The sequence below is a fragment of the Ostrinia nubilalis genome, chromosome 12 (genome assembly GCF_963855985.1).
Source record: "Ostrinia nubilalis chromosome 12, ilOstNubi1.1, whole genome shotgun sequence".
Classification (NCBI taxonomy): Eukaryota; Metazoa; Arthropoda; class Insecta; order Lepidoptera; family Crambidae; genus Ostrinia; species Ostrinia nubilalis.
The window spans coordinates 13,852,443-13,879,515 of record NC_087099.1 but is presented as its reverse complement, the minus strand read 5'-3'; the positions used below and the strand labels follow the sequence as shown (position 1 = coordinate 13,879,515).

At 35.5% G+C, this 27,073-nt stretch overlaps 1 protein-coding gene and 1 long non-coding RNA gene across 3 annotated transcripts in view; both read left to right on the top strand.

Moving 5' to 3' along the window:
- The window catches only part of LOC135076573 (calexcitin-1), a 49,949-nt gene extending 31,026 nt beyond the window's left edge, over nucleotides 1-18,923 (top strand). For both annotated transcript variants that reach the window (XM_063971005.1, XM_063971006.1), the window contains 5 exons: nucleotides 10,305-10,370; nucleotides 10,756-10,808; nucleotides 13,237-13,356; nucleotides 16,709-16,921; nucleotides 17,795-18,923. In XM_063971005.1, the coding sequence (XP_063827075.1) occupies nucleotides 10,313-10,370; nucleotides 10,756-10,808; nucleotides 13,237-13,356; nucleotides 16,709-16,921; nucleotides 17,795-17,905 (555 nt within the window). In that variant the 5' untranslated portion in view covers nucleotides 10,305-10,312 and the 3' untranslated portion in view covers nucleotides 17,906-18,923. The remainder of the gene's footprint in view (nucleotides 1-10,304; nucleotides 10,371-10,755; nucleotides 10,809-13,236; nucleotides 13,357-16,708; nucleotides 16,922-17,794) is intronic.
- Nucleotides 18,924-22,661: 3,738 nt separating this feature from the next.
- LOC135076572 (uncharacterized) lies at nucleotides 22,662-23,640 on the top strand. Its single transcript, XR_010258310.1, has 3 exons — nucleotides 22,662-22,757; nucleotides 22,852-23,153; nucleotides 23,363-23,640. It is a non-coding gene; the product is annotated as an uncharacterized LOC135076572 (long non-coding RNA).
- Nucleotides 23,641-27,073: the final 3,433 nt, after the last annotated feature.

Genomic DNA, 27,073 nt, shown 5'->3' with positions numbered 1-27,073 from the left:
TTGGACAAGGAGACATATTAAATAACAACGACTTCTATGCCGTTGTGGATTAAAAAGACTTAACATCCGGTACTCGGCCTCCGGTTAATCTAAATATATATAACTCAAAGGTGACTGACTGACTGACTGACAGTGATCTATAAACGCATAGCCCAAACCACTCAACGGATCGGGCTGAAATTTGGCATGCAGGTAGATGTTATGACGTAGGCATCCACTAAGAAAGGATTTTACGAAACCACCTCTTAGAAGGGCGCTAGTTACATTATATTCCTCTATCACTATTATATCACTTGTTTTGCGAACCTTAAATAAATAAATATCAATGATATCGCAACTGCCTGTGGGAATTAAGCCCACGAAATTATTTTGATCAAGAGGAGACTAAGAAATTTGTAACTATCCTCGGTAAAACCAGAATTAGTACGCTTGTATCTGTGATTTCTATTGTATCAGTAACAAAAAGTGCCAAAAAGTCTTCGTGGTTTTCAAAAATATTCTGATTAGGACCTTAATAGAATGTTAGTGTAGAACTATTATTCAAACCCGTGAGAAATGACAGTTCCGAGAAGTTCCGACCATTTGTCAGTGGTCTACATACCTATACATCATTGATCACTAACATTACAACAACGTCAATCTTATCAACATTCATGCTTATATGTTAGTTCTATCTATAAGTAAGAATGATAATTGACTAAATCTTTTGCAACTGAAATATTGTCAAAATGCTTCGCCAAACTAAGTACATCAGCGTCAGTTTTGCGTAAAAGAGTGCTCTCATTATAAAAATCTAAACCCGCGTTTATGGATTTTCCATTTACCAAAATTTCTCTTACTAAATGACTTCAAAATCATGGTTTTTCTCCAGAGTCATTCCCAATACGAGAAGTAGTGTTTGAAATTGAAGGAATAGGAGTTAAACTCACACGCATCGTTTTTGTATTCTAAATGATTGCTTAAGCTACATTTAACGAGTGGCAGTTAAAACATACCATAGAGTATTTTCAGAACCTGAGTTGTTTATCTTTGGGGCTGGATGAATCTGATCCTATGATCGATTATTTGCGAAATAAACTGGCTTTAATGAGAACAAAAGTCTGGGCAAGTCTTTGGGTTTTGTTATTTCACGCCTATTTAACCATCCTAGTTCGTCATAAAAATCATCACGTAAGTTTTCATCCTTTCAAGGAGCAAGATTCAGCATTTCCTCAACCGTTCATAATTCTTTTAGCTAGGAAAAAGTCACTGCCACTCACTTCAGGCATAGATTACCATCAAATCAACAAAGCCTCAATCTATCTTTTGGCTAGGTTAACTAACTTTTGCAATGAAAATTGTACTACTTATTTCTCATTCTAATTATTTGCAGAGTTGAATTCAGGGATTACATTATTAAAGCTGTAATTGAAAGAATGATAACTACTAGACATAAAATAATTCCAAAAAATCTCTTTACTAGAGAGTATTTACGAATCTAAGCTGCTAACCTGCTTCTTCGGTATAGCTGGAAGAAGATGAGCCCCTTTGCATTCTCTTCTTGCAACTTCACCCCATAGAAGACCGTCGTGGTGACGCCTCCTTACTTCGACAACGAAGACAAATTCATCCGCTTAGCTCGCTTATTTGATCGTTGGCTGACGGGCGTCCCCGGTGGTGTACCGGCTCCATATTCAGACGTCATTGTCCTCAACTGTGAAATAAAGTTCTCGACGAAATAAACTGTGTATGACAAGCATCAACTTAAAATTTTATGGGGTTATGTTCAATTTTTATATCATATTAAGCTCTTGATTTATTTCCTATTCAAAACCAAAAATAAAATCTAAAAATATATTGCTTGACAAATATTGTATGCTCTTCTTTGCTTTGCCACTGTTACATGTAACAATTTTACTTATGCTTTATAAATAAAGATGTTCAGTTTGTATTTTAGTCAGTGCAACCCTCATACACAACTGCGACGACTGGATGGCTCGCTTAACATACCAGCAAAATCCTGCCCGAAGTCGGCAAGCACACCTAGTGCGTCTCTTAACCTACAATATTAGGTGGGTAAAACATTATGAAAAAGAAACTGGAAAGGCTAAAAGCTAGCTATCAAGCTAAAAAAAAAAATGAAAACAATTATCCACTATGGGCACAACGCTAACGCTTCATAACTAAAATCAAGGACACACTTGGCCCATCGGCATACCTGGCCGCTAACTTAAAAATTATGGACACACCTGGCCCATCGGCACACCTGGCCCATCGGCACACCTGGCCCATCGGCACACCTGGCCGCTAAAGTTAAAATCAAGGACACACCTGGCCCATCGGCACACCTGGCCGTTAATATAAAATCAAGGACACACCTGGCCCTTCGGCACACCTGGCCGCTAACTTAAAAATCAGACACCTGGCCACGCCTGGTCGCTACTAGTTGTGGAACATACATAGCTCCAATGAATCCTACATAGCATTTATGAATTTTACAAATGAAGTGTCTTTTCATCATACCTCGAGTACTCATTGCAAAAATAGCGTCTAATAAAACTACACAAGTCTGTCGTCTGCATACTACAATAATTATGAACCTTATTTATCACTAGCACAAGCAGTCGTCGGTTCGTAAAATCAAAGTTATCTTTATTCGTGTAGACTAATTAAATTAGTTACTTACAAATGTCAAAATGTTCTTAAGGAGCCTAGTGCTTCGAGACAAATATTTAGTAAAAGAAGCGTACCAAGAATCGCTTCATAAACTAATGATAGATCTTATCAATTCTACAACAATATAAAAAGTGGCATCTAGCTTTATACCAGAAACGTATCTAACTTTGTACGAGTAATTGTAGGCGCATCTAACCGTACGAGTACTTTGTAGACGCATCTTGATAAACTGAAGGCGCATCTAGCCTGATAAACTGAAGGAGCAATTAGCCAATTAACAATCCATATTTCACTAGCTTTTGCCCGCGGCTCCACCCGCGTGAAATTTAGTTTGTCACAGATCCGTCATAAATCATAGTCTACATGTTATTCTGGGCTATAAAGATTAATACTGGAAAGTTTCATCAAAATCCGTTCAGTTATTTTTGCGTGAAAGAGTAACAAACATCCATCCAGACATCCAAACTTTTCGCATTATAATATATGAAGTAAATTTATGAAGATTTAGAGTACCTTAATTGGGGACTTCTAATATTATGCGAACTACTAATCTAATATTATTCTAACTATATACTAGTCTTTGAATTATCTTCATCAGGACATAGCACACTTAACTAGTTCTTAACGAAAATAGACTACACACTAAATCGGTCAAAAGTAAAATAAAATTTAATTTTATTAAGTTAGTATCATCAGAGGGTAGACCCCATCATATACGAACATAATAATTTGAATACAAATGTGCTCCGTATTATGTCCGTTCCGCCAGAGAATAGCCCCGACCATATACGAGACACAATACAGCACACATGATTCGAACATGCACTTCAGTAGGTTTTAAAATATTATTACAGGTAGGGGAGAGGGGGGCAGCTTTGAACAATTTTCATACTTTATTAAATATCTTCCAAACTTGAACGATTTCATTAATTTTTTCTTCCTAGATAGAGGTCATGGTTATCACACAACAAAATAATGATGTTCTTCTTAATTATTCATGAACGCTTATTAAGATATTTAGATTTTTGCACAGACCTGTAAACGTTCAAAACTGCCCCGAAGTCGGGGCAGCCTTGAACACGCCTGGGGCAGTTTTGAATTAGTATTTTTTTCAATGAAATAAAACTGAATATTTATGAATGTGTATTTTTAAAATAATTAATAAACAAAATTTTAAATGATCAGTGTCATTTGGGATCAATTTAACATGTTTATTTTATTTTACATCACTCTGTACAAAGTAACACAAAACTTAGGGATATTATTTAAAAAAAAAAGTAAATATAAGATATATCAATTAACTAAATAATAATAAACTTTCTGTTTAATGACACATCAAAGACAAAACTGCATAATTTAAAAAATATCAATCAATTACTAAAACTAGCTTTTGCCCGGACTTCACCCAGCTTGAAATTTTATCTGTCACAGTAAAGCAATCTGCTTATTTTTTATGTAAAAACCTTCTACGAAGTATTAGAAAACTTAAGGTTTCATAATACCACTTAAAAAAGAAAATTTATAAAGTTCAAAGGTGCCCCAACCATTTCGTTCAAAGCTGCCCCATGGGTATATTTCCAGAAAAAAACATAAATTTAATAACGGAACATACTTTTATATCTCAATTTCTTATCAAATCTTCATTGAAACTATTTAAACTTCCATATAGTAAACAAACCACTCACTATTTTATAAAACTAGGTCCACAAAAACCTTAGAACCAAAATAAAAAAGTGCGAAATTGGCAGTCAAAAACAAAAAACCACTTTTGCCGGTTAACCTACAGTTAGATATTAAAAATTAGATGTGACGGCTATGCGCATCAGTGCTGGCAATATAAATTATGATTTATACCATTGTAGCCTAAACCAGTGATTTTTAAATTCATTTGTTCTAAGCTGCCCCTGTCCAAAGCTGCCCCCCTCTCCCCTACACACTAAACTTCATTATGCTAGTATCATCAGAGGGTAGACCCCATCATATACGAACATAATAATTTGAATACAAATGTGCTCCGTGTTATGTCCGTTCCGCCAGAGAATAGCCCCGACCATATACGAGACACAATACAGCACACAAGATTCGAACATGCACTTCGGTAGGTTTTAAAATATTATTACAGGTACACACTTCATTATGCTAGTATCATCAGAGGGTAGACCCCATCATATACGAACATAATAATTTGAATACAAATGTGCTCCGTATTACGTCCGTTCCGCCAGAGAATAGCCCCGACCATATACGAGACGCAATACAGCACACAAAATTCGAACATGTAGTAAAAAAAATGTTTAATACTATCATAATCTTTTGTACGAAATAAATGTTCTTTTAAAAATATATTGCTACATACCTTTGTTTGTGAGCTGAAGATGTGGATCACATTCCCGCTTCCGATTTATTAAAAAAAGTTACTTGTTGATCAATTACTTATTTATTCAGGATACTAATTTATACATTTCCAACATTATAACACCTTAAAGTTAGTACTTCTTGCTTTAAATGCTCCAATCGAACTGCCTGTCCGGCGGCATGCCCGCGATAAGGCAACTTCCCCTTCCATTCGTCAAAGTCAACCGGCTCGAAACGACTTATCGACAGCATGCCCCGGAAGTAGTCAAAATCAATACTTAAATAACAATTTATTCTAAATTACTAAATCGTATACAATAAAAATTCTAAAATAATTACATTAAATAATAAACTGAATAAACATGAAATATGTAATTGAATATAATATAGAATAAATTCTAAAACCACTCTAATATCTGCAACAATTTCCAGGAAGTAATCAAGTAAAGTATTTAATTTTAATAATGGGTTTTTAAATTCTACCAAAATTATTACAATAACTATTTATAAGCAACTAATAATCGTATAAAATACAATATTAATTCTAAAATCATTACACTATGAAGCCCAGACTGTAAACTGTTTGTATACCTATTACAAATAAATAAATAAATAAATATAACCGGTGAAGAACTAAGGGACTTTGTTGTAATTGTAACGACACGACCATAGAGGCTCATGAAGTCTAGCTTGTGACCTCAAAATAGAAAAGACCATAGATGATAGGTATCATAGGTACTTTTAAATGTACAAAAAAGATTTACCACTATTATTTCTACCCTAAAACTAAGCATTCCGGTCTTATGTCACATAAAACGAACTTAGATAGGATAAGCCTTTGTGCGGAACATTCCGAACGATAAAACTCGCAAACACCCCTTTGATCACGAAACAATTTGTCGGCGAAGGTGGCGATAAAAGAACAACAAACCAACATCTAACGGGCCCAAACGGCCGATTTCAGATGCAAATCTTTAGAAAAAACTGCTTCGGTTAAATAGTAGAAAAGCTATCGTAAGCGAAATTCTTGCTCCATTCTTGAAAGAATTAAAACAAAGTTCGCTGCATAGATCGTTTCATCCACGAAGAAGCGCCCCACCATTCTTCCGCTAATGTTTGAGTGTTATCGGTACACGCTAAATCATCCATGAGTGCACATGCACACTATTGTCGGCCGTTTGGTGTAGTGGTTCAGAACGGACTACTATGCCGAGAGTTCCCGGGTTCGATTCCCGGCCGGGCAGAAATTGAAATGATGAATTTTAATTTCTGTGACGGGTCTGGGTGTTACTATGTATAATATGTATGTATTTAAAAAAAAAAGTAGGTATATAAGTAGTATATTCGTTAAGCTAGCACCCATAACACAAGCATTAAGTTGCTTACTTTGGGGCTAGCTGGCGCTGTGTGAAATTGTCCAAAGATTTATTTATTTATTTATTATTTACTATAATAATGATACTCGGATTGCTCGGTTCAAACTCCCCGCACCTCGCGCGTCCCTCGAACAAAAATTGGTGGAGCGCGTCTTCGTGGATGAAATGAACTACATTCTGTCGTATAACCAAACTATTGCACTAGATTTCTTACAGAGTATCTATAGTCTTTTGTGACCAAAACATCAAAGTCACGCTAAAGTAAGACGTACATTGCAGTAGGTACAATAAAATTCAGTTGAACAGAGCGAGTACTGAAATCTAGTGCGTACCTAGTACATAATATTACGTCCAAAAGGACTTTTTTAAATACATAATAATGATTAATATCTTTATTTATATTTTCTAGGTCGCTTAACTTCGGTAATTAAACCAAATTGTTTCAAGCACTTCATCATACAAAGTCTAGTCTAGCCTTTGGTCAATTTTAACGATGTGATTAACATTTTTTAACTTGAAAAGGTAAATTTTATATCGATAAAAAAAAATTAAGAAAATCAAATATATTACTTACTTCCTTAAAATTACCTAAATACAGCTTTCTTTTAAGTACCACCTGAATTTGTTTCGGTCGAATGATCGATATGTAGGAAATAAATACGTGTAATTACTAAGAACACCTTTGATTTTCCAACCAAACCACTAACGGGATCGCCCTTTAATCGAAATTCAATACTGACGATATGTCACAGCTAAACAATAACGGCCATTCAACAATAAATTTTATACGTTGTTGGTGAAATTAGATTGAATTGATATTCGAATTTTAGGTAATTAATTTTAATTTGACTGTAACTTGTTTTGTGAGTCTTAAATAAATAAATAAATTAAGCATCGGTGTTCACAAAACCGCATTGCAGCGTGTGTTGTTATTATAACTCAAAGATGATGTTTTTATCAGACTTAATAAGTTCGTCTACGCTTTGGTGTAAGACGGCCGATTTAGCTAAATAGGCCATCTAAAGAAAATATCCCTTCTTCTTCTTTACTATTATTCAAATCTTTACTTGTGTGTGTACGTGTACAACTGTACATCCACATAACGATAGTGTAATTTCTATCAAAACTTTTAAAAAACTAACAGTAGCGAGCCACTACACATGTAAAGCTCACTCGCCTTCGTGATTTGCAACAACTATACCTTTTGGAGTAATGCTTAAGTGCGCACTGTGCAGGCTGTTATAGTCTAACTGTGGCTAGGCCCGGAAGCACGCGTAGCAAAAGCTTTGTTAAGCAGAGCTTATTAAGTTGATCGCCGGCACACGACAGGTGCGCCTGATCGTTCATTAGGGCTGCCAAATACCGTTTCAATGGATGTTTGTTGTTTCCATAGTGCCCATAGACTAAATTCCCTTTAATTGGTTAATTTCGGTTTACAAAATTATAATTGTATTAACAAACCTTTGATGTAGCGTTAGGTTAATTATTATCGTGAGTAACAAACACTTTACAAAAGGAATTTGATAAGCAATGGCGATAAAAGCTTCTTCTTTTTATCATTTTAGTTGAACATCTCTGTACCATAAAATATCTTGAACAATGGGTGACAAAAAAAATATTTATTTTTTCATTTAAATGTTGGTTTTTGTTTATAAACTTAAGAATAAATAATAGCGTATGAACATACATAAGTAAGTATACAAACAAGTATAAATGCCATCAATAAAACCCACTATCGTACATGTCCACACAAACTGTATATTTTTCGTCATATTGATTATATTGGAATTCACATTTTATTGACATATTTTTCTTTATAAAAAAATACCATAACTGCCAACCCTGTGACGGCCATTCGTCCATCCGCTTCTCACTTATAGCACCTCCGTTTCACTCATACTTCCGGCCGACAATTTGGAGCGAGCCTTAAGCAATAAATTCCATGGCATAAAACATGGAATAAACTTTTATTGACGTTCCAGCATTTTTCCACGCGATAATTAAATTCTAAAGAAAACGTTACTTGGACCGAAATTGGAAGTTTATGTTTGGGTGGCAGTATGGTATGCAACTCATGAAAAATTTACGCTCCTAAAATATTTTTGCAGAAATAATAGTATGCCATAATTGCCATCCTTAACTGAAAAATAAAATAACTGAAAAATACTCCTGAACAAGGTGGGCTGACGACCTCATAAAGGTAGCAGGAAGGCACTGGATGCAGGCCGCTATACCAACCGGCCTTTGTGGAAATTATTGGGGGAGGCCTATGTTCAGCAGTGGACGTCCTATGGCTGAAATGATGATGATGATGACTCCTACTCACAGCACGTTTTAAAGGACTTTACACACCAAGTCCGGCTTGGTGTCGGACTTTCGGTGGTTTTATTTCAAAAGGAACATGTCGACCACTTGAACTCTACATACTAATATTACTTTTGAGAACATGTCAAAAGTCGACGACTCATGTCGCCGGGTCGGCGGGTTTGGTGTGTAGACTGCATTACATTTACCCTCATCGGGATTCAAATCCTCAACCTCGATTGACATACGCCCGCATTCACAAACGATGCTTGCTTAAGTGAAGCAGCAAATGGAACGCACAGCGTTGAATAGAGGTCTTACGCCCGTATTCACAAATATTACATGAGGTCTCACATACCACACGAACCAATAACAGAGCTCGTTTCAACGCTGTGCGTTCAATTTGCTGCTTCACTTAAGCGAGCATCATTTGTGAAAATGGGCGTGTGATTGGTTCATGTGTCACCCTGTGCGTCCACGCGCACTGTGAGACCTCATAGTAATGTTTGTGAATACGGGCGTTAGTCCGGTACGTGAAGCTCCAGGCTACTTCAACTAGTAACTCGAAAGTGCTCTTTTTTCTTCTTTTTCGACTTAAGACTGTCTCAAAACTTAACCTAAAACCAAAGTACGAAGTGAAAAGTTACAGACTGAAACTCGTAGTCTATGAAAATTCAAATTACTTGAAATTAGCTGACCTGGCGAATTTCGTACCGACCAAAGTTCGTACCGACCAAAGTTCGTATTTCTGATATTTTTTCAAATCGGTCCAGTAATTTCGGAGCCTATTTAATACAGAGTAACAAACAATCAAATCTATCCTCTTTTTAATATTAGTAATAGTTTAATTTATACTAGAAAAATACGAGCCTACCTACTCGTCGAACATCAATCGGTTTTCCATGGACATAGTTACTTACCACGGTTCATCAAGATAACATTAAATAACTGTGACATCTAACCTGGTTCAAACAGGTGTTATTTTGCAACAAAAATTTAAAATCTGATGTATTGTGAACCCATCAACTTGATTACAATACGATCCGCAAGCTGAATTATTGTCGCCTGAACAAAACCGTACTTTTATCTGAACACACCTGTGACTGTGACTGGATTTAAAAGATTACCAGTGATGTATTTATTACCTACCGTGATAACGTTCTCCCCTGATATGTTTATAAATTATGGGTATGTGGTGAACGTGAGGATTGGGATATAGTTAATGTAGGTTGTAATTATACTTATGTAATGATGAATATCAATATAATAATATCACGATATTTTTTTCATTTTAGGTAATTGCAATCTTTATTACTACTGTTATTTGCCGTGTGTTTATTGTAATTTTTGCAAAAATAGTAGTACTCAAAATATTTATTAACAAAATACAAGAAACATGCAACCAAATCGAGAATTTCCTCTTTTTTGAAGTCAGTTAAAACGATTTCATATCTAATTGTTTAAATGGAGGTAGGTATGCTATTAGGTTCAATTCAATACACCTCTTTTCACAATAGTGCAAGACTCTTTCAAACACTAGAAAAATATTGATACAGCCAATGTTTATAAAGTAGTTTCTATCATTCGTATAACCTTTATTATCTTTTGTTCCAGATAAAACAATGTCGGTCTCCGAGTTCAGACGAAAAAAGCTTCTGTACGTGTTCAACGTGTTCTTTGGTAAAGTATTAGCCAAGTTTGTTCCGTGACTTGTACTTTGTATCAAACTGTATCGATAGAAATGTATGATTGCAGGCTTTATAAATAGTTCTTTGAGGGGTTTGTTAACAGGAAGAATGTAAAAATAACGTTTTTATAAAGTAACTAACATTGTAACATAAAGAAAAGAAGAAAAGTGTAAAATAAAGAAAAGTAATAACAAATAATAAAACCGACTCCAAAAAACATGCACTAAAGAGTAGGAAAATAATTACTTATTTATTAGGACGAATTAATATACCATGATTGACAATTTTGGAGTCGGTGCCAAGATTATGAAACTTATGTGCCGACAAAGACTACTTTTGATCAAAATGGCGTCGTTTGAGCAATCCCTCTTTTTCAGATGTCAACCAGAGTGGAACCATTGAAAGGAAAGACTTTGAACTGGCAATAGAGGTAAACTTATTTATTAAAAATTAGCTCTACCTGCGGCTTTGCTCTTTAATTTCCTTTATTTTAGTCTGGCATAGAGACTTTTCTACTTACTATTTACTACATTTACCTACACGTCGTCAAATCTGTACTTTTCGTCCGTATTCACAAACATCACTATGAGGTCTCACAGTGCGCGTGGACGCAAAGGGTGACAAACGAAAAAATCACAGAGCTCTATTCAATGCTGTGCGTTCGATTTACTGCTTCACTTAGCAAGCATCATTTGTGAATACGGGCGTTCTTAATACACATACTTAAACATGTTATTTCCATATTTTTTGCGATCCAAGTTGTTTTCTACCAGTCCCAGTCTATCTCTACCTACACCAAACCCATTTAACTAATTTCAGTAACTTATGTAAAAGCGTTACAAAGCAAACAGAGCTACATAAAGAGTAAATAAACAGGTACCATGTAGTAACATTGTAAGTAAACAAGTTCCAAAGGTCGTTTTGGTACTAGCAAAAACGAGGTTGTTTTGGCTTAAACAAAACATGGAAATTTTCCCAAACCTTTAGGTAAATCCAGTGTTTTCTTGGAATACAAAATACCTGTTTTACTGTAAAATACTTGTACATGCTAATAATAAAAGAAAATGTAAATTATTATCATCATTTTATCAGATAAAAGTTCTTTTGTCCAATTATCTAGATTTTTTGCGAGTAGGTACGCTGTTCGAATAAGAATTTTCTATTTTGTGGACAAATTTATCTTATTTTTATAATGATCTTGTCTTGTTTAATTTCGAGTAAGATTTTGATTGTTAGTACTTGGTTTAAAACATTTTTGTTTTTGTCACATTCAATGTTTAAAACCCTTTTAATTGAGTCTCAAAATGCATGTCTAACACAGATTCTTTTAATCTATACTTATAATAAATCTGTAGAGAGGTCAATTCTGTACATGAAATATATTTTCAAAATAACTATCAGGGGGTGATTACTGATCGATACTAATGCCAAAAATGCAATCAGTAAAATTTTTGTCTGTCTGTCTGTCCGTCTGTCCGTCTGTATGTTCCATAATATAGAAACAAAAACTACTCGACGGATTTTAACGAATCTTTGTACAATTATTCTTCATACTCTTGGGCAGGTTATAGTATACTTAAGAATACCCACGGGAACAGGAATTAGCGGGAAAATCCTTTTGTATGAAAAATCTAAACCGTTTAAGTTAGACGCTTGAAATTTGGCATGTAGGTACCTTAATAAACTTAAAGCTTAGTTACAACAAGGAATTCCCCAAATTCCCACGGGAACGGGAATTCGCGGGAAAATCCTTTTGTATGAAAAATCTAAACCGCTTAAGTTAGACGCTTGAGGCATGCAGGTACCTTAGTAAACTTAAAGCTTAGTTACAACAGGATATTGCAAAATTCCTACGTGAACGGGAGTTAGCGGGAAAAAGCATTTTATGAAAAAATCTAAACCGCGTAAGATAGATGAAGGGGGTAAAACGGGATCCACGCGTACGAAGTCGCGGGCAGCCGCTAGTTTTAAATAATTTTAATGAAAATCATTCTTTCTTCGTTAACTTATAAGCATAGGCAACATCACTTCAAGTTAAGCACTATAGCATTCCATGTCATGTAATATTGTCTTATTTTTCAACAAAATGTCTGAATGCTGGTGTGCACATTTACATGAGTGGCTGACATTCCATTTCCGCCCTTTGCTATGTCACACACAATGGCCCAAACAAATGAGAAGGCGGGCCTACATTAGTTACTTTGTGGAAATAATACAATCACATGGACATTACCATTGCTTTTAGCCTTTGTGTTTAGTCACTATCTGTAGTGGATAGAGATGCTTCTAAAAATAAACATAAGACTCTATTACCTATATCTTATTTGATTTTCGGGTAAGTTTACCAGCCAGTGTCAGCTGTATTAGGATGGAAATAAAAAACTTTAGAAACCTTATGAAAATAATACTTACATACTTAAAGATCATAGCAGACTTATCAACTCGGAAAGGGATCAATACCGTATCGCTTTTTGCGAGCTGTCATCGCCTTTCGGGCGCTGTTAGCCCCGAGGCGAGGCGTTTACGTTACGGTGCGGATAAGTGTGCGTTGCAGTATGGAGTTTCATACAAAGAATACTGACCGCCTCGAGTTGATACGGTTACGATTCCTTTCCGGGTTGATAAGTGTGCTACGTCCTTTACTCCTATGGCTCAGCGACCCAAAGTGTGTGTTCGCCTCTGATAGGAGATGTCGCCATTTACTTCGGTCTTGTAAGATTTCATGCCAGTCGTCTGCTTCAAGCTTCTTGCTCGAGAAGCCACATCATCCCAGTGGTATAGCAGTACTTACTGAACTTTTAAATATGTAGAATCATTATGGTGTTATTGTATAAGTAATAAGGAAGATTTTTGTGCAGAAAATATGCAGCCTCCGAGGCTGGAAGCCAGGAGATGCGAAGCACACTGAAACACACGAAATCATGATCAAGATTTGGGACGGACTGAGGAAGAGGGCTGATTCCAATAAGGATGGCCAGGTAAGAACAACAATGTTAGCTACGAAACAACCTAGGCTCTACTCTACTTTCTAAGAAACATCTCTACGAGTTATACAGGACATTTTTGTTGGACGCAGAGAAAGAACATTACTAAATATTACTATTCCTACTTAGGATTTTGTTAGAAATTGATAATAATCCATTCATATTTTCATAATATTTTAACTTTATCCATAGTTTAAACATCTACGGGAATCACTAAAGTATAGGACCTTATACAGGATGTTGATTTCAATCCTCGCCATATTTAGGGAGTTGATTAAGTCATAATTATGACTATTATATTAGATCACCCAAATAAATATGGCGTAGATTGAAATCAACACCTGTATTTTGGATAGAATAAGTTGTGTCAGTCTCAGGCAGGATTAACTAGCTTTACTTGCAATTACTCAAGACAATACCTTCAGTTCATGTTTACCTCCTAAATTGAATACAAACGTCTAAATCCTTGTACACAAGACACAAGCCAGGAAATTCTCAGGAAATGCGGTTTCCCGTCTACCTGCTGACGGGACGGTAGTTAGCAGCTGTGTTTGGTATGTCACTATACAGCCTGATTTTGTGGTGAGAGGTAAATACCTTAATGTAGATAGGTAGATAAAGGGTTTATTTGCAAAACACAATGACACACTATAAGCAAAAAATAAGAGTTACAGAAAAATATGTAGTTACATTACAAGCAATAAAAAAGAAAACCCTGCGCTAAGGTGTAAGTATGCCGTAACGATATCAAAAAGCAGAGAGCTCAGTGTAGACACTGCTCTAAAAAAGAGCAGAACACTGATTTTCAGCTCTTGCTTGAATGTATACCTCTTTGCTTCAATTATATCTAACCACACTATCAGCTAGGTTGTTACTTTTACAGGTTTACTTGAAAGATTTTTTGTTATTATCACTAATGATCTAGGAATATAGTCTCTTTTGGTATAGAAGTACGAGTAAGTTCACAAAAGGGGTAGGTATGGCCTTTAGGTATTTCTTGAATCTTATATCCAGAAATATTTTCAATTGTTTTAATGCTACTAGTAAATGGATAGTCAAAAGTGAGTTTCTTGCAGGTTTTTTTTATCCATCAGCCAATATTTTGTTATTATCTTTAGACATGGTTAGACTTTGTTAAAATTTAAATAATGTTTCAGGGACAGAGATTAGAAGGTTTCGAACGAATGATTCGGTGAAAAATTTATTGCGCAGTTTTATTACTTTTCTTTTATTTGCGTTTTCAGAAATCCTATTTACCTTCCCTTAACGAATGCTCACAAAAAATCTAATTCTAACCTTGTACGGATGAAACAAAACCATACGCCGTATGTCAAAGGCATACTTAATCACGGGGTACTTCCATTGTTAGGTCGCCGTCGGTGAATTTATTACCATTTTTGTGGGGTAATTCGGTTATTGTTATACCGTAGGTAGGTAGCATTGTTAAAATTGAGTACAAAGGCCACTCGATTTTATGAACAGTCCAATAGGGCAGTAAATCGCGATGTAAATAAATTGGGAATGTATACTTTTCAAGCTGAATCGAGGCATAATTTTTACTACAGACTTTTTATTTTGTTCAGTGGCTATGAAAAGGATAACGAATTAAGTTTTTTTAGTAACTTTTGTACTTTTATCCGTAGGCTTATTTTTAGGGTTCCACAGTCAACAATTAACCCTTAATAGTCCCTTTGTCTGTTCGACTCAGCAACTTACTCGTAAACTCGGAATTTTTTTCTTATTTTTGTACTCTTAGTTTTAATTAATGCAATATCTCTTTATGATATTAGTTTTATACCCGTTTTCACCATCAATCCCTAATTTTTAAGTGACCCCTATGAAAACAAAATGCCTGTGTTACCATAGGGGTCACTTAAAAATTAGGGATTCATAGTGAAAACGGGCATTAGTCTACGCAATTTAAAGTATTATGTTTATTAAATGTTCAAACAATAAGGCTCGTTTAGCCGTCCCATCCCCAACACTTCGTTTGGAAAACTTTGAAATTTTCTAAACTTTTTCCATTTTTGTTTCAAAGTATCTTCTTGTTCAAGCCTTTTTATTAAAATGTCTTGATTACTTTAAGTAGGCGGCAGTTGTTTATCTTCCACGAAATGGGTTAGAGTATCAGAGTTTTCGTTTAAAAAAATCCTTGATTAAGAAGATTAGATAAATAATGTTTATTGAGTCAATTTAAACCTTTTAGAACTAAAAAAAAATATTATTAAATAATTTATATCATGCCCCGACTTTGACTTTAGAAAAAAATAATGGAGATTTTTTAAGAATAAGAATTTTTAATATCTTTTAATTTTTAATAAGCATTTTGAAAAATCATCAGCTATAGGTATAATAGTTTTTGACAATGTTAAAGACACATAAGTCGGCGTATTCACTGTTTGCTGTGTGATGTACCTAGCCCCGGTGTCACGTTAAGCTCATGACGACTATGTGTTAGAGCTTTTAAAAGCTTTACTGGATCTTAAATTTCTCTTTCTAGGTAAATCCTTGTGAAATGTTGATTGTCGTTCAGATTTAGTAATATAAGACGCTACAAATCCTCATTTTCAGGTACCAGCTTAATCTTGTAACAAGATCTCCTTACGATCTGAGATTGTCTCATTTATTTGAACAAATTGGACAATAATTTGTTCTTGGGCTTGTTTTAATTGTCTTTTAATGTTTACGGGCAGACATCTTGTTTAGATTCATCCAATCTTTGATATCGTTGGAAATATCCAAATAATTACGTACGTGGGGTGGTTATTAAATGTATTTCAGTCTTAATACTTTGAAAATCTACAAGGGACACAATAGCAAAACAATGAATTGCTAAGGTTATTGTTTAGTTTCTTTCAGTCTATTGAAAGGAATATTTTTCATTAATGATATTATTCAAGTCATGATGGTAGAGTGAAGTGAACGAGCCAAAATCAAGTTTCATTAATTAGATGATACTAACTTTTCTGACAAAATAACTGTCATAAAATGCTGTTGTATAAACATTAATATCTATTTTCTCAGTACAGTAAATTCGTTCTCTGATATAATAATATAGTTAAATAAATATTCTTGGACATTATGCACTGCGCCGTCCAGTCCCAAATTACGCAGAGCTTGTACTATGGGTACCATACGACGCGGCAACGGTTATAAACATACATTTATACTTTTTTTTTGTAAATATAGGTACTTAAAAACACCCATACCAATACAAATAGATAATATGACCAGCGGCCTCTGCCTTATTAGTCCAGTAAAAACCACTACACTATACATAGCGATCTACCAGGATATGCTACGGGCTTGTCTTACAATTCAAGACTCATAAAAACCCTCTATCCAGGTCTCCGTCGAAGAGTGGGTGTCCATGTGGAACGACTACGCCCTGAACCCGTCCGCAGCCCTCAAGTGGCAGCAGCTCTACAGCCAGTTCATGTTCCAACTGGAGGATGCCAGTGCTGACGGGTCCATCGACTGCGATGAGTTCACCACCGTCTGCTCCTCTTATGGCATCGACCCTCAAGAGTGCAAGGTGGCCTTCAGCAAGATGGCCAAGGTAATAAGCCCATAGCAGCAAGTCTACAACAAGTTCATGTTCTAACTGGAAGACACAGATAGCTTATGCTGACTATTACCGTCTGCTCATCTTACGGCATCAACACCAGTAGTTCAAGGTGGCTAAGGTAAGAATCTCATAGCAACAGCTCTACAGCCAGTTCATGTTCCAACTGGAGGACGCTAGTGCTGACGGCTCCATCGACTGCGATGAGTTCACCACCGTCTGCTCCTCTTATGGCATCGACCCCCAAGAGTGCAAGGTGGCCTTCAGCAAGATGGCTAAGGTAAGAATAGCATAAGCTGCAAGTCACGGCAGGATCTGTACAGATAGCTTAAGTACTCTACTACCGGCTGCTTCTCCTACGGTTTCGACCCCAGTAGTGCAAAGTGGCCAATTGGCCATCTTTGTATAATTTTGACAGCAGCTGTACATACAGCGTGTGTAGTTATTGTACTCCTCTTACGGCATCGACAACCAAGAGTGCATAGCTGAGGTAAAAAGCTCATCAGCAACACTGCAGCCAGTCCATATTCCAACTGGAAGACGTCAGCGTATCTTGGAACGTATCTTGTTCCAAATCACCTTCGATTCAATTGATAATTTTATATCTCTATACCTTATCATCTACAGTTCATCCCATGACAAAATCAAATAAAAACATCGTTCGTTCAGCCAAATAAAGTCCACTGCTGGACAAAGGCCTCCCCCAAGGATTTCCATAACGACTGGTCCTACGCTGCCCGTATCCAGGCTCTTCCCACGACCTTCACAGATCGTCAGTCCGCCTAGTGGGAGACCTGCCCACGCTACGTCTTCCGGCCCGTGATCATACGAGTAAAAACATACTTCAGTTCAATTATTTCCCTGCAGGGCAAGAGCAGCGTATCCTGGGAGGAATTCCAGGAGCTCTGGAAGGAGTACTTCTCCACCGAGGACACCAACGCCGCCGGCAACTTCATATTCGGGCGAACTAGCTTTTAGGCAGCCAACCATCCACCCCGATGTTGACATACTACCCCTTTTGAAACCCACGACAAAACCAGGGAGATGAGGGCCAGTGAAGGCAACAGCCACCACTTAGAGTAAGGCCGTATAAGGCAGTTCCGGCTTTTAGGCCTTAGAGCGCGGTCACATTGGCGAACGAGCAAAAAGCACCGTCAGTACAGCAAAAAAATTTGCGTCTACCTTCATCACGTGTCACGTAGGCTGCACACAAAGTACTCCTTTGCCAAAGTGGACGGGCTCTACAAAAAAGAAATGCTGCAAAATCATGCCTTGAACGCTTAATCCACTGTCAGGCCTCACAATGTCAATATCTAAATTTGATTTTACGTGTGTCTGTGTTCAGAATAGTGTAATTCCTAATATTTCTCTTAATAGCGGATCGAAGTGAATTTGAATCTCTCAACTTTTAATAACTCGAAGCTCAAGCATTTACTAGTGTTTCTCGAATTCTTAGATTCTTGTGACAACGAATCGATTATTCACTATTTCGACATTAAATAGCATATCTTGTAGTCATATCTAATGATAATTCTACTCGTATTACTATAATATTGTTCCGCCACTTGCTACCCGAATTATGGACGTTCTTTTGTATGCAACCTTATTTTATGATAATTTCAATACTATGTTAAGTATTAAGCTATACCACCAAGAGTATTGTACCAACTGATCTCATGATGTACGAAATGAGAGGTTGTTAGACTACACAAATAGTATTCTATTAGAATTTAATTTTCGTGTGTATTTTAATCGTCTAGTATTAGAAATAGTTAGATTTTTCAAAAATTACTGTTAAATGGCCGTAGTTTCAGTGTGTGTAACAACCTTTACATTTTACATACAAAATTGTTAAGTTTTTATATTTTACATTGTTAATTTGTCTCAATTTTAATTATTTAATGTTTACTCAATTTAAGCTATGAAATTTTATCTTGTTATGTTGCTATGAAATTTATGTATCTACATAATAGATTAATAAATGTATGTAAATAATTTACTTGTGTTTATGTTCTTACTCCTTATCTTGCCTACAATAACACTGAAAATAAAATTAAGAAATAAAAATCATACATAGAATTTTAATATTCAATTCTTTCCGGTTCGTGAGCGAATGTTCTTTTAACCTGAAAAGTGCTCGCGAGCAAATTCTCTCCAACCGAATTCGCAAAGATAATGTTTCCATTGAGTTCACGCGTTTATGGACCAAAAATATACTATAACCAGCTATCAAAATCCTATATCAATACCCTGATAATATGAATATCAACACGGTTATTACCATTCTAGGAATAATATCCTGGGGCAATAATACCCCGGATATTATGGGTCGTAAAAGGTTTCAGTGTATAATAAATATCGTCGACTTTTCGCATAGCTACGAGTATAAGCACGAATGAGATACCTTAGTATAAGTATTGTTTTCACTTATACTATTGATAGGTACTTTACTAGCATTAAATTTTATTGTGATATTATTTTCATGGATAGATAGATTCCTAGATAGATGGTTACAACAATATACCTTCATATGCGTTGAGTTAAATACAGTCAATGAAGGATCAAAAGTTCAAAAGTGTATGTTTTTGTATAGTAATGACATAGATATACGAATAATAGACGCTAAACTAACCGGGAAATGTGAAAATCATTAAGGAAACCTATGTTCCAATGATGATGATGATGTTAACGACAAAATGACATACTTATAATGTATAGTTCTTAATGCCATTTACTTCTTGAATAAATTTTTTTTCTGGATGCTCATAAATAAACTACATATTTAAGTAGAGGTACACAGTACGCCGGCATATTAGTATACCACAGTATCTAACCCGATGGTACATAGGTAATAACACCCACCCGTATAGTTCAAACAAAACTGTACCAGTTAACTGTACGTTTTCTACTTTGCTATTCTAATACTTCTTGCCACGTCTTTATCGCGTCAATCTAGCCTTTGCAGGTTGATTACTTTGCAGTATTACTAGACAATCGATATCGCACGAGGTCATTATACTGCCTTGGCTTGCTGTAACATTAAATAGCAGTTATATAATTCCTACTAAAGCGTGGTCCGTGAGCACGTAGAATTTTGTCCAATGACCCCAAGCTACCCATCCTTATCGCTCGCGCGTAATTGCTAGTAAATGTTGCTGTCGCGCTCGCACACTCACTGCGAGCGCGCGTCGCACAGTCGCGACAGCAATATAATTACGCGGAGGCTTTAGTAAACAATTAAAAATATACACGTACCGAAAGCGCAGCGTATGACTTTCACCCACAATGTGGACCGACGACCTCTTAAAGGTAGCAGGAAGACGCTGTATGCAGGCCACTACCAATCGGTAATTATCATTGGGTGAGGCCTATGTTCAGCAGTGTACGTCATGTCACATGTGGCTGAAATGATGATGAATGAAAAATATTATTATAACGCATAAGAAGCAGTAAATGATGAAATTATTTCAAGATAAAGAAAAAACGCAGCAGTTGTTGGTAGGTATTAGTAGTAAAAGAAAGAATTTCACACCTTCGATTAAATCTGAAAATATGACAAAAGAAAACATTTACAAAAACAAACATATTGGGTTTTAAAGTTAAAGTAAGAAGGTGCAACCCAGCCTTAGCTTTTTGATGCCAGTACTGAAATTGTCGCTTTATTGGTCGAAATATAAAACAAAAAACTGAACGTCTACCTTGCCTTCAAGTGATTTTTTTCCTTCTTGTTACCCTTAATATTATTTAACGATACTGCTTCACTTGTTCATAAAAATATGCTATCAAAGTTTTAATTAAAGGTCTGAACATTTTGAGGCGCAGGCTCGTTAGCAAAGGGGCTTGAGATTGACAGCAAGATAAATAACGGTACTAATAGAAAGTTATTAATTTGTTATCAACATTAAAGATTAACAGCACAAAGCTGTTTCAATGTGCAGTACCTACCTAAATAAAAACACTGAACTTTTTTTTATTCAAGGTAATGGTAATATTTACTACAAAACATAACTCTCTTTACTCATCATCAAAATCATAAATTGTAAATTTAGTTTAAGGTTCGATGGGGCTGTCGTGTCCTAGAAGACAAAAGCCCCCAAATAAATAAAGATTTTCAAAATTCATCAAAATCAGGTGATCCATCTGCTCGTTTGCCTCCTGTCCCATAGAAAAAAAGTAAAACTCACTTAAATTCTTATGAAAAATAAAATTTGAAAACTTTCAAATTGTACACCTAATACTAATTAACCAAGAACTTTATTTTTAAAAACTTTATTTTAATTAGGATGTAATCATCCCCAAAGTCAACTTAACTTTTTAATTATTCAGCTGTTTACTTTCTTCTTACAACTTAATGAAAATCTCTCTGGAATGCTCAAGCAATTAAAATTAAGTTTAACTTTGACTTCTTTTTGTTTACTTTAGTTAAATCTGTGTCAACATCAAAGTTGAGGTTGACTGATGACGTCATTAAGTAGCTACCTGCGGGCCTAAAAAGGCCGCTTTGAGCAATTCTTATTAGATTCATAATATGATTCAGATTTAAAAACACAAAATGGCCACTTGTCGGCAATTCATATTATGATTCGGATACAATTCATATTCGGCAATTCATTCATTTGACAGTTTTGTATGAGAAATCGTAAAATGGTCCACAAAATAGGAATTGCTAATGTGTCAATTAGCAGAATCATAAGAAGTTACTCGAGAGCAACATCTAACAATTCAGCTCCTTCGGAATTTATATAAATAATTTAATTATGGCAGATTTAGGCCTTTATGAAAACTTTTTGGAGCATGCCCGTGTTACGGAGGCTATTTTACATCGTCGGCGAAGTATGGCTCTTCGGAACATGGAAATAGCCTTCGAGATACCGGAGCCCGAGTTCGTCGGGTTGTTTCGCCTAAATAAAAGTGTGTGTCTGGACCTCATACAAGAGCTGGAACCGTATTTACCATCTCGACGTGGAGGAATGAGTACTGTCTCCAAAGTAAGTACCCCTTAATAATTAAAATTTTAGAAAAAAGGGAGATGTAGGTACGATTCCTTGCTATAACCATCCTTCAAGGATTTATTGTTAGTTTAATCCTTTTATTTTTGTTTAAGGTACTAAGTGCACTAATCTTTTACGCGTCTGGTTCGTACCAACGCTTTATAGGAGCAAGTGCGCACCACAGAATGCACCAAGTTAGTGTATCTAACTGCGTGAGGGCTGTGACGCAAGCTTTAAATAATAATCATTTTCGGCGGAAATACATTAATTTCCCACAAACTCGGGAAGAACGGAATATTATAAAAAACGGGTAAAATCAATGTTGTCAGTCAGTAGTTACAAAAACAAGTTCTAAGTGATTTTCTCTAACTCTGAACACATTACTCTATCTACATTATAACATGATATTTTCCAGGTTCTACGAGAAGTTTGGGTTTCCGGGAGTTGTGGGATGTATAGATGGCACTCACATCGCTATTACTAAGCCTGCAGAATTTGAGGAGAGGTATTTTAATAGGAAGAGGTATCACTCCTTAAATGCTCAAATAGTAAGTACCTATTTGCTTTATTAATTGTTAATAGACATATAATTTATTGTCATAATTTCAGAATATATCTAATCATCATTTAATTGTGCCTACCATTGACTATTAATTCAAATTACTAACTTGTTAAAAATATTTGTTTTAGATATGTGATTCCGATTTAAATATTCTAAGTATAGCGCAATGCAAGCCATGAGGGCGCAAGCCATGACGCGTTTATTTGGAATCACCACCCACTTAAAAACCACTTGGAACAACTTCATCGGGATCAAAATGAAACGTTGTGGTTTTTAGGTATGTATCTACATCTACACAATATTTGATACACCCAAATATTATTGAGTTAGCTTTTATTTAGTACAACCTATGTTAATGAAAATCCTTTCAGGTGATTCAGGCTATCCCCTTCGACCGACCCTAATGACTCCGATAATAAATACCGAACCTGACTCTCCGCAAGAGTACTACACCGAGCTGCATTGTCGGACTCGGAATACTGTAGAGAGATGTATAGGGGTTCTCAAATCGCGCTGGCGATGTCTATTAGTTGATAGAAAATTACATTACCACCCTATAACAGCTGGGTTAATTACAAATTCGTGTGTAGTTTTACACAACATTTGTAATGCAACTAGGTTGCCCTTTTCGCCTTTATCGCCACAAGAGGAGCAACGTGAAATAACTCGACAGGTGGGTGCGTTACAACAAGCTACTTTTTTTATAAGTTACATCTTACATGTACATTTTAATTTTGTACTACATTTATTTATTCTTAAAACTTCCTTTTTGTTAACAAGTTTTCCCAGAAAATATTATTAATATTAATTTGTATTCATTTCACTATTTCAATAGGTATAATTTTAGTAAGATATAATTACCAAAACAAAATTATGTTACAGATTATGTCACATACACATGTGGAAAGTACCACAAGAAGAAACAACCCATTAGCTGCTGGGGAATCGGAGAGGAATGCACTCGTAGAGAGACTTTGGTCAGCGCGATCATCATGACCTCATTTTTTTACTCAAATAGTACTTAAGACACGGGTCTTAACGCGACGTTTAAAATCTTTTTTTTTTAAATAGTTTTGTAACCTAAAGTGAACTTACATTGTTTAACTGGTGGGGCTATAATTATGTATAGGTTATTGTGTGATTTACTAATCATAGTTTATAAGACCTTTGTTACTAACACTTTTATGGGCTATGCCTAAAATAAATACCTTTTATTTTATTTTATTTTTTAATAGTCTATGAATGTGTATAAGTAAAATAAAATTGTGGATTGGATTTTACTTCGTCTTTTTTTTATTCCCACACGATGGACCGACGACCTCATAAAGGTAGCAGGAAGCCGCTATCAACCGGTTGATGTGAATATCATTGAGGAAAGTCTATGTTCAGCCTATGTGGCTGAAATGATTCAACTACTAAACCATTCCACAACACAAACTTCTAGCAAAATAACAACTAAAAGCAAACAGTTTAAAAAGTATTTATTAAATTGTAAATTAAAATCTAAAACTTAAGAAATATTTTTTAATACTTAAGTTGAACAACTATAATATTACTCTTTCAACTAATTTGTGATTTATTTAAATACCTAATAAAAGTACCCTAGCAAGTTTTATAAAATTAAGAAAAAAAGTAAAGTTGTAAAACATTACAGAATTATAACAAAATTAAATCTTACTAATATTATAAATGCGAAAGTTTGGATGTTTGTTACTCTTTCACGCAAAAACTACTGAATGGATTTTGATGAAAATATACAGTGTTATTGTTTATAACCCAGAATAACATATAGGCTATAATTTATGACGATCTGTGACAAACTAAATTTCAGGGGGGTGAAGCCGCGGGCTTCATTTGGTTTTCGAAATTGAATGAAACTTTACAGTAATATTTCTTCATCGAAACAACAAATTGACTTTACTAGAATCTGAAATTGCCTCTTGTCTTACATTATAATTCCGTTGGCTTAAAAACGTCCTAACTACATTGTTTTGGACTTTACTTAGATGTTTTACGTGGTACATCAATTTAAGTTCTTGAGTGGCAACCACGGCCCGGGCCGGAAGCCGTAGCGTGGGCAGGCCTCCTACTAGGTGGACCGACGATCTAGCGAAGGTCGTGGAAAGAACTTGAATGCGGGCAGCGCAGGACCGGTTGTTATTTAAAGCCTTGGGGAAGACCTTTATCCAGCAGTGGACGTCATTTGGCTGAAACGAACTAACGAACATAGAGCTAATTTATTGCACAAATTACTACTGCTTACCTGTTGAAATCAAGCACCTATTTTCGTAAGTACCTACTGCCTACCATCAATGAAAACCAAATCCTAACCTTACCTTAATACCTTCGAGGCGAACTCTTACTCGTCGTTCTTAGGGAGGAAACGGAGCTGTGCGGAGCAGAGAGTAGAAGTGAAAATAATGAAATCTGATTGGTTTTTCAAAACACTTTTTCGCTCCACTCCGCTCTACCGTGGAGGAAACCAGGCCTTAGTCGTTGAAATGGTGCTATTCTAATAATGGAAGTAAGCCACAGTTCGATTTGCAATTAAGTCTGAACCGTCACTAGTTTTGCTAACATTAGCCTGGACTAAGGTAGATCGATATTTAGTTCTAGGTCTAACTTTTATAACTGGGGCAATAATTGACTCAATTTGACTTGATTTTACTGAATATATATTTCTATCTAATCTAAGTAACCAAAACCTATAAATAAATCATAATACGTGTTACGATCCAATAAGTAAGAAAAAATAAATATACCTACTTACCAATAAATGTCATATCACCCAATATTATGTTGACCCAATTAGACCTCAAAAAGATAAATAATACCTATCCCAAATATGTTTAGAGGAAAAACATTTGGTTTTCGAAATAAAGTAGGTAAATAATTTGATTTTGAAAAGAGAAAATTATATCATCCATGTTTTGCCGTTCAAAGTACCTACATAAATTATTTCAGAGTTCAATTGGATCCATAATACAAGTTAAATCAGCAAGACTACACAGGTAAAATACGTTGCAAATAAACGTATTGCAAAAATGTTCAAACCTTCTTCCTTCTTCTACTGGCAGCAAAAAAACAAACAAATAAGAAAAATCATGTGTCAAGAAAATCTAGTAGGTCAAGCCTCTGGAAAACGGAGTCAATTGTTTTTCATTAATCCACGAAATATGAAAAGACCTTCAAGTTTGACTTCTTAGCGGAAAAGTGACGGGTCATGTTTAGCAATTTTATTTTATTTGTATGTATTTATTCAATCGAATATTAACGGTAGATTTTTATTACTGTTTTCGTAAAAGTTTACTTCAAGTTCCCTCTAAAGTTTCTTTTATCCCGACAGCGCCAGAAGGAGCTTATGTTTACAAAGAAGGAAAATATTCAATTTATCTATGGTACTGAAATTGCCCTCAACAGGATTCGAACCTAAGACGCTTACCTACTGCGTCCCAGAGTATACTGTCCCAATTTTCATTACGTGTCCAATGCCGTAAGGGATCAACAGAAAATATAATCCGCGACGGTTTTCGCCTCGTTACGCATAGAAACGTTACAAAGGCTTTGTTAAATTTATTTAGAAAGCCTTTATACTGAGACAAAGATTCGCCGAGATGTGTTCGTTCGGTGGAAGAGACGTATTGCCTAATGGGGGGAACGAATAAAAAGGATGCTGTGTGCTGTCCAACGAATTTATAGAAGCTGTAAGGTATGATTTTAGAAGTAGTGAGGAAATTAACCATAAAAGAGCCCCCATGGTGTACTGTTAGTTGGTTGAAGTGTAGACTCTCTTGAAACAGAGATCTGGGTTCGTTCGTTATTAAAATATTTGTTTAATTGTGTAATACCACAGAATAATAATAAGTCTTGTACCACTAAGTATTCAATCTGCCTAATATTTACATAAAGTTCTTTATAATTTGATGACGAAAGATTTACTACAGTGAACTTACCTATACCTACTTATTCTGAATGTTGTGGATTTTTCAGATCACACCTTGTTATGAACTGCAGCTCCAGCAGGTATGTTATTAGAGTTGCAGGAAGGTAAGTTCTAAAATGCAATCAACTATGGTTTGGAAGGAAAAATAATACAATGAAGATGAATTCAAAAGTGTAATTATAGGTTTTGTTACCAAAGGTTTTTGATGCCAAATGTTTACTTTTTAGAAAGATTTTCTTAGAATACAGACAACTCAACATTTCACTAGTTCACAATATTTGAAAGGAACCCCGTTGACTGGGGTACCGGACTTGACCAATTTCCTCTGCAATAACTTTCTTTGAGCAACTTTCAAAGTTTTTTGCCAGTTCATAAAAAGGTTTCCAATTCTCTTTGTGCCGTATGAGCATCTCATATATCTGTCAGTAGAATTTTCTTTTAGTACAGCCAGCATGTCAGTTATACAGACTACAATTTAGTTTTCGCCACTTCTTCTCAGCACCATCCCATATGTTGTCCCGAAGTTGTGATAGGACAAGCTATATTTGGGACGTGTATAAACGCCCTCAAGGGCCTCAGTACTGCATAAAAGCTTTGACCTCGAGTATCAAAATAGTGGGTAAGTATGACCTTTATTAACAGTGGGGGAA